A 14,147-nucleotide genomic window follows, 5' to 3' on the forward strand; every position below is an offset into this window, starting at 1 on the left:
ATCAGTGGGATTTACTGCCTCAACCTAATTATCACTTGTAGTGTTAGGAAAACCTGAAGCTCAGAGCAATAGAGCTAGAAAGCCTGGCATGCTGCTTTAGTTAAAGATGTGCAAATATAAATAAGTCTGCTATAACCAACCAGTAACCAAAGTTACTCTTTAAGAAATTATTCTGCTTATTTCAAGGCAAAAGCAATAATCCTTTTCATCTAAGATGTCTTTTTTGTTTTCCATTTCTCAGGCTGCTCACTATGGATGTGGCTGCTGGGCTGAAAATGCCTGTCATATGAACTCTTACTCTACAGCAGTGAGTACCTCAGGTAAACCAGCACATTCTCTGTAATCCACTTTTACAGTTGTGTGTGTTTGTGTGTGTTTGTTTCCACTCTGTTCACTCTGGGTTCACTATTAGCCTCTCTTTTGTTGTTGAGGATGATATGAATCAGTCCGAGCGAGTCAGGCTTCAAAAAGCCTGATAATACTTTCCGATGACCTTCAACTGTTCCCGCTGAGTGATTTCTCATCAGTCACTTCCTCAACTGATTGAGTCATCTTTCTCTACTCTGTGTTAGTCAGCTGCACGCCAGGTGCATTGCAGAGCTCTTTGGATTTTCAGTGACTTGTGACATGGGACACCTGTTGTAGATATGATTGAAGGAGAGCTGCTGGAAGGGCATTGCAGTGTTAAAATGGTGAATTTGTAAAGTGTACTTGTCCAGATTTGGATCATAACTTGACTGGTATAATAGTTGGCAGGTTAAATCAAGTATCAACTTTTGCATTTCATGTACTGCGAGCTTTTACTTACAGTACATGTATAATATAAAAATCTAAATAAAACTAAAAACAAATGCCCCCCCCCCCCCCCCCCCCCCAAAAACAAACAAACAAACAAAAAACTATGTGGTCGAGCAGCACTCCACAGGACTTTTACTTGACATCATTATTGTAGTTCAGGATGGCCTAATATGCTTTCTGCTGTCCAAAAGCCCTAGAATTTAAGATTTGGGTGGTTAGTTCTGCATTTATCTAGAACATTTCACCATAACAAAAATCAGAGTAAATCACTTAAATTATTAGCTGTCTGGTGGTTTTTATTGGAGCAAACAGTCATGTGAAAATGAATGCTTTTTCGAGGTTTTCTCTATCAGCATATAATTTAAAAAAATCATTTGGTCCTTATCAGGTTATCAGGTCTAAAATTATTTAAATACAACATCAAATAAATTGCAAACCATGACATACACACACAGGGTCATTTTTTATTTAACAAAAATGAAGCCAAAATGCAGAAGCAGTGTGTGAAAAACACACGCACACAAAATGATTTGGTATCTTGTAGAACCACCTTTAGCAGCAATAACTTAGTAACTTATAAGTAATCATTTTCTGTTTGTTTTTATCAGTGTCTCTTATCGTTGTAGAGATCATTTTGGCCACTTTTTACGCTTTTCAGACATTCCCACTGTTTTTTTAAGGTCCTTGCACAGTATTTAATTCAGGTTGAGGTTCAGACTTTGACTGGTCCATTGCAACATCTTGATTCTTTTCTTTTTCAGCCGTTCTGTTGTAGATTTGCTGCTGTGTTTGGAATCACTGTTTTCTCACAATATCCAATTTGGGTTAAGTTTTAGCTGTTGGACAGATGGCCTCACTTTGACTCCAGATACTTTGATATATAGAAGAGTTCATGGTTGACTCAAAGACTGCAAATAGCCAGAATCATAACCGTCGTTTGGTTATTGCTAAATGTGGTGCTGTGCATTAAGTCCAGACGTCTTGGTCTCGTTCTGTCCAAAGAACATCATTCCAAAAGTCTTTGTTCAGATCTAAACTGTGTTGCCACAGTGTTTTTAGAGAGAAGAGACTTTCTTCTGCAAAGCCACACTTATTCAATTTTTTTCCTAATTTTATTGCTATGAACTTTAACATTTAACATACTAACCGAGGCCTCTAGAGTCCGAGATGTAGCTTCATTGGGGCTTTTGCAGTTTGGTTTGACCTTGGGGTAAATTTGCTGGGAAGATCGGCACAAATGTTTTCCACTTGTAAATAAACTTTCTCACTGTAGAATTGATGGACTTTAAATTGTTTGGAAATGGCCTTATAACCCTTCCCAGATTGATAGGGAGCAACAGCTGCTTCTCTAAGATAATGGCTGATGTCTTTCCTCCTTGGCATTGAGCTAACATGCACCTGAATGCTCCAGACCAGCAAATTACCAAAACTTTTGCTTTTATAGAGGTGTCACACTACCTTAATTCCTATAGAAGCAGTAACAATTTACTTAGTTTTTCACAAATGCTTTTGGCGTCATTTTTGTTAAATGAATAAAGACATTTGACAAGTTTCATGTGTTGTTGTTCATCTGAAAGTGTATTTAACTAATTTTAAGACATGCTAAGGACTTTATGCTTTTTCATCCAGTCTGGTTTGGTGAGGATCTGTCATTTGCTTGCCGTCTGTAGGTTAAAGGTGATAGGCCGGATACATTTCAGCAGCTCTGTTCAGCATTTCTTACATTAAACAAGCAGTATATGACAACTGTTGTGGTAGTGGTCTGTTGTTCATTAATTATCCAAGAAGATCAAGTGTAGGCTGCATGTTTGATATTTGCGCTGTGTGCATTCTCACCCTGTCTTCCTATATTGTGGCTTTGTCTTTGAAGTGAGTGAAAAAAAGGAGCGAGCCGTATGGGTTCAGAGAGCATAACGTGTGTTCCAGTACAACACCTGTCTTTCATTTCCTAACATGAAAGATGTTTCCATCAAAAAGAAGCAGAAAGAATCATTTCCATTCTGACACAAGGAGTGTGATCCTCACCCCGAATGTCCCTTTCTTCCCTCCACCACACCAACACATTGCCCGTCCATGCACCCGCCCTCTCTCCTTCCCACCTCTTCCACTGTAGTCAGTTTTGTAATATGCGGCTCATGTGTGTCTTTGTTTTATTGCTTCATCTGGCCTTTACTTTGCTGCGGCCAGCGAGACAACAACTCACAAAGTTTACTGTTTACTCGTGCCGCTGTCGGCTGTCACATACTGTGTCCACATTTGTCGGTCTTTTTGGTGTTTCTTTTCCTGGTGAGTTGCTGCTTTAGGTTTCTTTCTGCCGTCCTAATTCAACTGTGTTTGCGCTGCCATAATATCCAGTTCCCTTTAGACTCGTGGGGGTTTATGGTAAACACAGCACAAAAGGCACAGTACATTGCCAATACAGTTTTCTACTTGCCTTAAAAAAAGGACTTCAAATTGCTCCGGGCGTTTGTTCTCCACAGTTACTGACCTGCATTCAGTTCTGTTGTAGTTACCTGTTTTTTATGGGGCCTTCATTTGTGTTTACAGAAACAATGAGGCCATATTCTTCAGTCTTTATGGGTTTTCACAGGAGCCTTTGCCAGATGTGTTTTGTTTACAATTTAAGATTTTTTTGTCTTGTTCTCCGGTACGTGCAAACTTTACATGTGAGAAAGGCTTTATTGTAAGCATGCAGTTTGCATTCAGCAACTGTCTTTTCCTTAAAAACAGCAATATGTTGGATTTAATGTTTGCTCTTTAAGGAATAAGTAGCATATTATCTCTGATATAAAAAGGCACACCTGCTATGTTTTGACTTGGAAGTGGTTGAAGGTAATGTGAGAGACTGAGCAGGCTGCCCATGCTTTTATGGTTCCTGGTTTCCCTGAATTCTTAACAAAATGCTTTGTTTCTCTCCTTGGAGTATTTACCGCATGCACCATGAAGGAAGCACATCAGACAGATTCAGGTGGCTACCACAATCAATTGGAGCTAGCAGGGTTAGCGGGGTTAGGTTTTTCTTATAGCAAACAACCTCTATACTGCAGTTTTATTTCTGTGTACTCTAAAATTATTATTATTATTATTTCTATTTAGTTGTACATGCAGTCACTACACTGCTTTTATAAATATTAAACAGTGATCTGATCAAAAATAGTTTCTTTTCCTTAGACAAACTTGTAAAATCTTGTTTCTAAAAATGCATATTACAGTAACATAGAAATTCTAAACCTGTTTAAATAAAAATGATGCGTGAATGTGTCATGACGATAGAAGTAAGTATGGCTCTCTGCACACCCTGCAGTTGTGCCGGGAGCCAGCTACAGCACAGGATTTACAGAGGGGGAATTAATACTGGGTGTTTGGCAGTTTTAAAGCTCCAAAACTAGCTGGGATCAAGGCAGGGAAAACTGAAACAAAAACCCTCTCTTTGTAATCACTGTCAGTGTACCCATGAGCAAGGCAGCTGTACTTTAGAAGTGATTTCAGTATTACCTGAAATAAAAACTGCCTAATTACACTTGTGAGAATATGCCAAAGGATTGCATTATCATTTTTATTTTTATTTGAACTCAATAAACAAAACTTAACCCTTTGATATTTAGAATAGCTTCCATTATATACCTAATAACCAGATAAATAATATAATCTAATAATAAATAAAGATTTTTTTTTTTACAAGTTTTAAAAGACTTTTTTAAGACTTTCACGTGCTTTGGATTTGAAAGGAAGTTGTTTAGTCTAGATGTGCCAAAAGTCTCTAAAAGTTAACTCTGTTTATTATGTGTGTCATTTTGTGTCTTTTGCCAGGCTGCGGGGAGCATCTGATTCGCACCATGCTGGCACGGGAATGCTCTGCTGCCATGCAGTCTGAAGATGCCCACCAAGCCCTGCTGGAGGCTATGCAAAACAAGTTCATCAGTGAGTCACACACATGTAGCCTGATTACCGCTCTTTTCCATACACACAGATTTGTCAGCCAAGAACGTGTTTGTGAGAAACACGTGGAGAGAATTATACAAACAGATGTTGCATAACATAAGAAATGAGAGAACAACTGGAAACGTTGGAAATTATAGAATCAGAGACAGCTTTTGATTTATGGTTCCTTTTCACTGTTTAAAAAGGGCCTTCAAATGGTGCACACATCATAGCTGACAGCCACAGATAATTTTGGAAGACATGCTTGTTTTGTTGAAAGTTTATAGGTTTATATGAAGAGCTTTTTTTTAGTTTTTTGACTTATTCTCAGAAGTGGTCAGTTTTTGAAAGCCTTGTTAACCGTGTTTGCTGTGCCTGTGAATGACCACTGGGATAGTTCAGAGCAGAGGGAAAAAGGACATATGGAAACATGTGGTGGTTTCTGCCTTGTTCCGGCCTTCTTTAGAAGTCCGTCTCGATTTGGCTTCGTCCGTCTCAATTTATTCAAACAAAGCTGCGCAAATCCTGTCTTTGCAGAACGCATGTTAACAGTAGGAATGAGACAGGAATGTTGTTATGTTATTAATATTGCCACAACATCATATTAATGTTGCTTCTGTACAGTCATGGCAATTTACCCGTTGCATTGTTAAGATGTCATAGGTTTGTGTCAAATACAAAAATGTGATTTATGCAGCAGTGGGACAATGACAAACTCAGCATGTTCCTGTTGGATAAATGGATCAAACAGGACTTTCGCCCTGGACACTGCGGTTTGATTTTGATTTGCATTTTTTTGCAGTTTTTAAATGTTGCCTGGTTAAGGTTAAGATCCTGATTTTTCACTCTCTTTGTTCTTGTATGTGACCATTTTCAGAGGAATGTTTTGTTTGTTTGTTAAGCCATGGAAGTTCTTAAGGGATGAGCAATTTTAAATAGTATTTTTGGGCAAAAACACATCATTTGTTCCCATTTCTTTAGTTGAATAGATGCAAAATCCCAAATCTAACATAGTTTAACAGGCATAAAAAAGTTTTTTTTTTTTGTACCAAAAAGGTAATTTCCAAAGAGTTATATACCCAAACCTTGGCATATCTCAGCGTTGTGTGCAGTGTGCCGTTAAAATTTTTGATGAAACTCGTCAAGTGGGTTACAAAAGAAAAGTGAAAAGAAAGACAAAAGAAGTGGCAGGTCTAAAAAAACAGTATCTATAGCAAATGAACAGCATCTGAAAGTAAGAAACAGGAAAAAATCCAACACAGACCTGACACAGGACCTGAGGGATACATCTGACTAACAGCTGATCCATCTACTGTTCACCAAAGCCTCATCAGAAATCGTCTCAGTGGAAGGGTGGTTGTCAAGAAGCCATTCTTAATGAAGGGAAACGGGGAGAAAAACTGAAAATCTGCAAGAAGTGGACTGAAAATCAGTGATAACAGGTCTTATGAAATGTTACATTTCTGGTTCAGTGTATGAAGTGTCAGAAAAGGGAGAGTGAGTTTTGTGTTTTACAGCCATATTTAAAACATGATGGTGGCTCAAAACCTTTACACAAAACCGTAGATAGAACACGGCAATGTCAGGTGATTCAGTCTATAGCAGCGGTCCCCAACCCCCAGGCCCTGGACCGGTACCGGTCCGCTGGTCTACAGAATAAAACACTTTTAAACACTTCAAAAAAATATTTTTGTTTAATGCTAATAAAAGATTGTAGTGCCATAGACACACCTGCCAAGCACATATCGAATGGGGTGATATTTCAAAAATGTTCATTTCTGTTTATTTATTGTTAAATTCTTGCTGCAGGCTAAATAATGGAGTTTTTGATGGAATATTTTGCCTTTTTGAAAATGTAGAACAAATATCTGTTCTTGTGTGTGAACGCTGTCCAAGCTACACAAACACAGACACACACACACACACACACACAGTGTTTTATAGAGTGAAGGGAACATTACGACATGGAACCAAAATCTGAGTGAAATGCAACAAAAGAACAATGGTATGCAGACACAACAATATTTATATCAGTTGCACCAAATAGTCCTGTTTTCCTTTGCTCATTGCTGTGTTGAGACATTTCAAGTCATGCTATAGCTGTTTATAGATTGTTTTTTTCCAAACCGAGCCCTTTCTTCTTTTATTGCGCTAGGCTAATGGCCGCGTCCAAGTTTTTCTGTATATACAACACCTCATTGAAGTTTGTCTCTCCTGGAATTTAGTCAGGGAGCAAGAACGGCCCTTTCTTTATGTGTTATTAAAGTCAGCTGAAACATATTTGAGCATTATTTAGATCTTAAAATGAAGCCTTGTGTTATAACAGTACATACAGTATGTAGAGTTAAAATGACACTACCTGTTATTCACTATTTCTGGGTTAAATCCTGATAAAACTGATGTAATTATTTCAATTTGTATAATTTGGATATAAAGGGAGAGAATTGGATTGGAAAGTTTTGTTGCTCGTACATCAAAGGTTGTGTATTGCCTAATTATGTCATGCTATGCTTGGTTTTATGTTTTAGGGTTGGAAAACGAAAAAAGTATGAGACATTATTGATTAACGAGAACCTTTCTTTTCCTTTTTTTAAACACATATGCCATTTTCAATCATCTTAAATGTATTGTTTTTCCTCTGTGTCCAGGTTCACCCATTCTGGCCAGTGAAGATCGTGTTTTGGGGGGAGTAATTGTCTTGCGATGTTGCAGATGTGTGGAGGCTCAGCCGTCTCAAAATTTTCAGGGTATACTGGGTAAGATGTTAATAATTTCAAGACTTGGCTGGTTAAATTGACAGGTTGGTAATAAAATGGATAAACAGACAAAAGTCGTCTCTTTTCGTGGCAGCTGCCAGCATCAGATGGTTCGTGAGCCATATATAAAAACTTTAAATCCAAGCAGACGGTAGTAACACTGGTGTCCAGTCCATCTCCTCCGTGCCTGCGACGGCATCATTACAGAAATTTACGTTACATTTTTTTGATTGGCAGCTGGAATTTAATTTACAGCTGTTCCCTAAATGCCGCACATGACTGCAGTAGTTATGAAAGTACAAAAACAAGAAAAAGACAACTTTGATCCAGACTTCAAACTCGACACTGCAATTCTTTGGGTTCCTTGTAGTGCACCCACCAAGAGTGAAGTGGTTAGGATGAAGTGTTGTTGAGAAGTGTGAAGAAAGCACAGACATAGGGTGACTCCTTGATTTATTAGTGAGATGTTAAGACAGAAGAGAAGGCACTGTGGCTTTCCTGGCAGGTGGTCTGTGTTTTAACTTGCACAATCAGGCTTTGGTTTCACACCCTTCATCTCAGATTTAAGCAGAGACCTCCCACTATGGAATCAACCACTAATCTTCAGAGAAGTGGAGGCCTTCTGAATACTGCCAACTGATTGTATTGATAGATTTGGTTTCTCTGCCCAGAGCTTAGGAGAATGATCCTACTTTCTGGATTTCTACTATTATGGAGTTGACCTCAGTGCTCATTGTGTCCAGTTCAAAGTTTGGGCTCTTTATGTTTTCATAAATCTTTTGTTTTAACTCCAAATCATGGAGTGCAACATAAAACATTAAGTCTGCATGGATAATAAAATATTTTCAGTTGACACTGAATGATGTGCAGACCCCGTTTTGATGTTGTGTACGTAGCACAGCTTTTGTGCTGTGTCACCTACCACAGATTGCTGTTGATTTACATGAATAAACATCATGTCGACCACATCCTTTTGGTGCAGTAATTGAGTTTACATTTCACCTCTCAAGTTCTGCTATTCTATGCAATTATGTCACAACTGCCAGTCATATATTTTCATTGTAATGGGCATGTTCGGTGCTAAGTCCACCGGCTCACCCGCCTGATGTTCTTCTTCGGCAGGATTACTCATTTCTGTTCGCTTTAGGAAATCGAACCTTTCGTTCTGTATGGTTTCCTGTTTCTATCAAACCTTTGCTCCGGCTGCTAAATCTGTGTATGGATATTTGTGTATGAAGACTTGGTGTTTGTAACCTGTATCTGTCTTTATTTACAGTGGAGTTCCTGTGGAGTCACACCACAGAAAGCATGTGTGTTGGCTACATGTCTGCTCAAGATAGCAAAGCAAAGGTGAGATTTGAATTAGCCAACCAACTAAACTGAAACATATTATAATTAAATACAGTCTTAAAGTGAGCTTACAATGGTTGCATCTTTGACCAATGCCAAAGGCTGGCTTTAAATAGCTTGTCTCCTTTTTTAGCTTTCAGTTCAAAGATTTTTTGGTAGTTTGTGGAATATGCTTCGGTCCTGTGCATTGTGACGGGAACTTTTGCCCACGTTCACCAAACAGGAGCCACATGGGTCCACCCTCCTCCCTCAAGAGGGTCCAGTGCTTTATGAGTTGAGTGAATGAAATGAAGCATATTTTTGTATTTTAGCCGAGCACTTTTTATTTAATTTCTTATGAAAAACAAAAAACTTTTTCTTTTCTTTTTTTTGCGGTGGGGTGCATTGTGTATTGGTATGGTATACTGGGTAATAAATGTCACTTTTATGTCTGCTGTCATAGAATGATATTTAAAAAAGGCATCTCTGAGCCTTTTTAAGATATTGTTTTACATAAATGCTGTGGTTTCTTAAGCAGTAGGGGCCAGTGGCCTGGTCTCCTGGCTCTAAGTGGAGTCTCAGCTCGCACTGATTTGTTTGGCTAATGTATCTTTGTCACTCTGTATGAAGAGAGGGCACTGTTGTTGAAGTCTGGTTCAGATTTCAAAGTGTTTGTCCTGTGTCCCCTGGCTCCACCTCACTCACCCGTCTTTTCCACCCTCTCTCTCTCTCTCTCTTTCTTTCCCTTTATTTCTCTCTCTCGTGGTCTGCCTCTCTCATCACCCTCTCTCTGTGGCCACTACCTGGTCTTAAAGTACCATAAAGTTTACAGAAAGTCATGCGCCACTGGGGATATCAGTATCAATCTGCATATTTGTCAGATGTGCTCTGTGCATGGGGCTCTGGGATGGAATGTGAGCTTGCACGCTGTCCTGTCATGGCAGTGCCAATAGAGAGAGGTAAGCAGAGGACAGTGAACATAAAGTCCCTGTTTGTAACTCTGTTTTGTTTGCTTTGTTATGTTCAATTTGCAGTCCTCCACCCGCTCTCCCTCCGCCCCACACACTCACATAAAGTTAACATGTGGGGTGGGTTTACTGCTGCTACAGCAAAATGTCAGTTCCATAATCATTTGTGAATGATTCAGCCATAAATAAAGTACAACATCAAAATCCATCTGCTGCTATTTTTTTAATGTCAGTGACAGGTAGGAGGCATTAAATCATCACGTGACTACTGAAGCACAATATGTTTTGATATTAACCAGATAATAGAGAAGAATTTGATTCCCAAGACAGCTAGCGTCATGAAAGCAGGATTCAAATGTGGTGGTCTTTTACTGTTCCACACATTTTCTTTTTGCCCCTTTGGCTCAAGCTGCTGTGTTGACAGAGTTCGAAGTAGTGCAGTGTGCTCGGGAAGAGCATTTGTAGGCTACCCTTTAATCTAAACAGCAGAAACGTCTAGGGTCTGGGTCCCAAAGAAGCACTCAAGTAGCTTTAAAATCTACTGTGGTGAAGTCACCAAGCATCACTCCATTGAGATATGCATGCAAAAATGTTCTTTGTAAAGTGCTTGTGCTCAGTGGGTGGAGATCCAGAAATATCATCTGTCAGTAGTGGTTTCTGGGTCTCTTGGGGGAGGGTATCCACTTCCTCTTGTGGGGCGATTGGTGATACAGTGATATTGGAGAGTGCAGCCAAGAAGACAGCTGCTCCACCAAATCTCACACGGCTCTAACAGAGACTGAGTAGCTTGTTGTTGTGAAACTGAAGTTATGATGTGTCTCTGTGCCTGACCATCTGCATACCAGAGCAATGTGGCAATCCTGTCCTTTATGCCTACTGAGAACAGAGCCAAAGAGGAGCACTTTAATGCTGCCGGGCTCCAGTCGTGTCTCCTGTGGTCTCTAGAGTATGGAGGCACAGGAAGTGCCACCTGCGTGTCTTTACGGCAGACCTGTGATGATTCTGGCTAACAGGCAGGAAGCAGAAGAGAATAGGCTATGAGTTTGGGGGACATAAGTCATCTTGAGAGGGAGTATTCAGTTCAGTTTAGGTCTTACTTTGTAAGAAGAAAATTTTTAATTTTAATAGTATTTTGGATTTATCAAGGAGCCAATTGAGAGAAGCTAATATGGGAGAAATATGATTTCCTTTTCACGTCCTGCTGAGTACTTTTGCTTAATAATGCATTACAGTAGTCCAGTTTAGAATTTTAAACCTTCGGACCGAACAGGATGTTTCTAATTTTAGCAGTAGAGAGCAGATGGAGGAAGGCAGTCCAGTGTATTTGTTTAATGGGACTGTTATAGGATATATCCTCATCAAAAATGCTCCAAAGCGCCTCACACTAATATGGAAGGCTAAGGTCAAGCTATCAAGAATTAAGAACCAGGTTAGAAGGCCAAGTCTGATAACTTTTGTCTGAATTTGAAAGCAGAAAATTAAACATCATTCAGGTCTTTATGCCTTTAAGAGTTGCCCGTACTTTAACTAATGTATTTGTAGCATTTGACTTCATAGATAAATACAGTAGGGTGTTATCTGCATAGTAATGGCATTTTCAAATAAAATTGGCTAGGGGAAGCAAGTATAATGCAAAGCCTTAGTCTTAGAGTCTAAATCTTGCTCTTTAGCACCAGGAGCAGAGCAAGTAACAGGGAATGAGTGCCTCTAGTGAAGATTTGGCTGACTGTGTTGCTGTAAATCTGTTATAAAGAAAATCAGTTGTATGGAGTCATATTTTGATTTGATTTTAGTCGGCTGGCCTAACATTTCTGAGTTTAAGCCAATTTTCTGTGCATTTGGTTGCCTGTTTTCTAAGCATAAAGAGTCACAGCCATACACTGGCTCAGCTGCTGTTCAGCAGACATTCCTCCCATTCCTATTCGCTGGGCATTTCAAACCACCCAGAGTCCATCTACCGCTGCTTTTCCATGATAAGAACATGAAAGAGCTGAGCAGGAGTATTTAGGCCAGAGGTCAGGTTGGATTTCTATTCTTTTACAGTGTTTTAGTGAGATTTACATGCATGTATTTTTTATGACCGATCAATATCTAGATTGAATTGCTGCAGGCCAGTCAAAAAAAATCTCAGGCCAGATTGTTTGACACTGCTGGAAACTCTGCTCCGGTTTTTCTTTCTTCTCAGTCAGATGTTGTTTCTAAGGAAAGTCGAGTCTGCGTCCTAATCTTTTAGACGTTAGACTGTGAAATGGCAGCGGTGCAGAAGAGTGAGAGCATCTGGTTTTATTCAAACACTCACCTTTGTTTGCATTGGATAGACATCAGAACATCAAGCTGTGTTTTACAGAAACACACAAAACTGCACGGACAAGCCAGTGGCGGTACTTCTGAAACGGACCATTGTTATATGATGATTGTCATGATTGGACAGATGAAAGAGAAGTAAAGGATCCACAACACAGCGAATATGGCTCGGTTTCCTCCTTGTGGACATCATTACCACTATAAAGATTTTTAAGGCCAGACACAATCAAATGGCGTGCAACTCAGGCCTTATGGTTATTGTCTGCTTTGTGTATTACACGACAGACGTCTTTTCTTATGTTACATGCTGCTTTTATTATCCATTTTGCAGGGAGAATAAATAGCATATGATTGTTTTTGTTATTTATTTTTATATTTTCAAAGAATGTGGAAACCACAAGAGAAAAACAACAGCGTAGTCATAGAGCTAAATTTACCCTTTGGTCTATGCTGTGGTGTTAATGAGTGGCTTCTCCTCACTCCTAAACACATTCATATCTCCAAAGAATGTTGTTTTTCTCTGACAGATACAATGGAAATGTGTTTTTCATGTGATATTTTAACTCAGTCGTAGTCCTGTCATGTGGTCACTTTAGTCACAGGGTAACGAACTGACAAGAGGCTCACTGTAGGTTTGCATGCTGTCATTTTCTTTCTGTCTGTCCTGCCCCGCTGTCACATAATTCTACATCTCATTGCTTTACTTTTAACCTGTCTGGCTTTTATATTTAGCTTGTGCTGCTTTTTGCAAGCCTGGGTTTTGCATCAAGGAATCATTGCAAACTAAACTGGAAGACAAGTTATGTTGGGGATCGCCAACAGATGGTGTTACAATCACGGTTACAAGCTCCTGTTTTTAATTAAACTGGTTATCACCGGTTGCTGTGAAGTGAATTGGTCACTGATATTGACTAGCACAGCGACAAGGTTTGAGTCTTAGCATTTGTATTAATGAGCATAATAGCTAAAAGAATGTATTGTTTTTGTTCTTGTGAGTCAAATTACTGCTGCAGACTAAAATAAGTTATTATCAAGGTGATAAGGAGTATTTTTTCAACTGATGGTAGTCACTAAGTTTGGAAAAGGCCTGTATACACTCACCGTCCACTTCATTGGCTACTTTTGCCAATGAAAAGTCTGAAGGCAAAAGGGCCTCGTGGCGTAGATTCAACGAGATGCCGGACATTTTTCATCAGAGAGCATTTTTTCAGTCTTCTATTGTTCCATTTTTGTGAGCCCATGTGATCTCTAGCCCTGGTTTCCTGTTCCTAGCTAATTGCATTGACATCGAGTGTGGTCTTGTGCTGTTATAGCCCATCTGCTTCAAGGTTCAGCAGTCAAAGATGCTCTTCTGCATACATTGGTTGTGGTTATTTGAGTTACAGTTGCCTTAGGTCAGCTTGAAGCAGTTTGACTATTCGCTTCTGACATCGACGAGACCTTTTTACCCAAAGAACTGCTGCTCACACGATGTTTTCTCTTTTTCAGACCATTCTCTGACAACCCTAGAGATAACTATGTGGGAAAATCCAAGCACATCAGCAGTTTCTGAAATGCAGGCCAGGCTGTCTGGCACCAGCAAACATGGCACATTCAAAGTCACTTAAACCACGTTGCATTCTGCATTCGTCAACATTCTGCTGCTCAATTTGAATTTTGGCAGGTCGCCTTGACCATGTCTGCATGCCATGTGATTGGCTGATTAGGTATTTGCATTAATGAGCAATTGAAGTACCAGCCCATAAACCGTTAAGCATTTAACCAAACATCGAGGTGGAACGGTTGTTTATTTACAGTATTTCTGTTTGCAGTTGTTTCTCCACACTTCACAGGTTGTAGTGTATTTTTTTTCATTCATACCTCCCTTTTTAAAAACGAATATTTATACCTTTTTAGTTTTTGATTATTCCTCCAGATAGAGAGAGACCTTTTAAATATGAGTGAGCTTTTTATTGTTTGCACATAAGGCTGCAGCGTTATTTGTCCGACTTGTGCCACCAAAGTGTCGGGACATCTGTTGTGTGATTTCTGAGCCTGAAGCATCCTCGCTACTTTGTCCCAGTTCATGTAA

The 14,147-nt window shown here is 39.4% G+C and overlaps 1 protein-coding gene across 4 annotated transcripts in view; it reads left to right on the forward strand.

Moving 5' to 3' along the window:
• tasp1 (taspase, threonine aspartase, 1) overlaps window positions 1-14,147 on the forward strand; it is an 82,307-nt gene that overhangs the window by 11,894 nt on the left and 56,266 nt on the right. For all 4 annotated transcript variants that reach the window (XM_085297281.1, XM_085297279.1, XM_085297278.1 and 1 more), the window contains exons 10-13: window positions 242-320; window positions 4,609-4,719; window positions 7,368-7,475; window positions 8,752-8,825. In XM_085297281.1, coding sequence (XP_085153407.1) covers window positions 242-320; window positions 4,609-4,719; window positions 7,368-7,475; window positions 8,752-8,825 — 372 coding nt within the window. The remainder of the gene's footprint in view (window positions 1-241; window positions 321-4,608; window positions 4,720-7,367; window positions 7,476-8,751; window positions 8,826-14,147) is intronic.

The sequence above is a fragment of the Mchenga conophoros genome, linkage group LG13 (assembly GCF_057382185.1).
Source record: "Mchenga conophoros isolate Kocher_MC1m ecotype Shallow Benthic linkage group LG13, M_conophoros_male_GT1.1, whole genome shotgun sequence".
Classification (NCBI taxonomy): Eukaryota; Metazoa; Chordata; class Actinopteri; order Cichliformes; family Cichlidae; genus Mchenga; species Mchenga conophoros.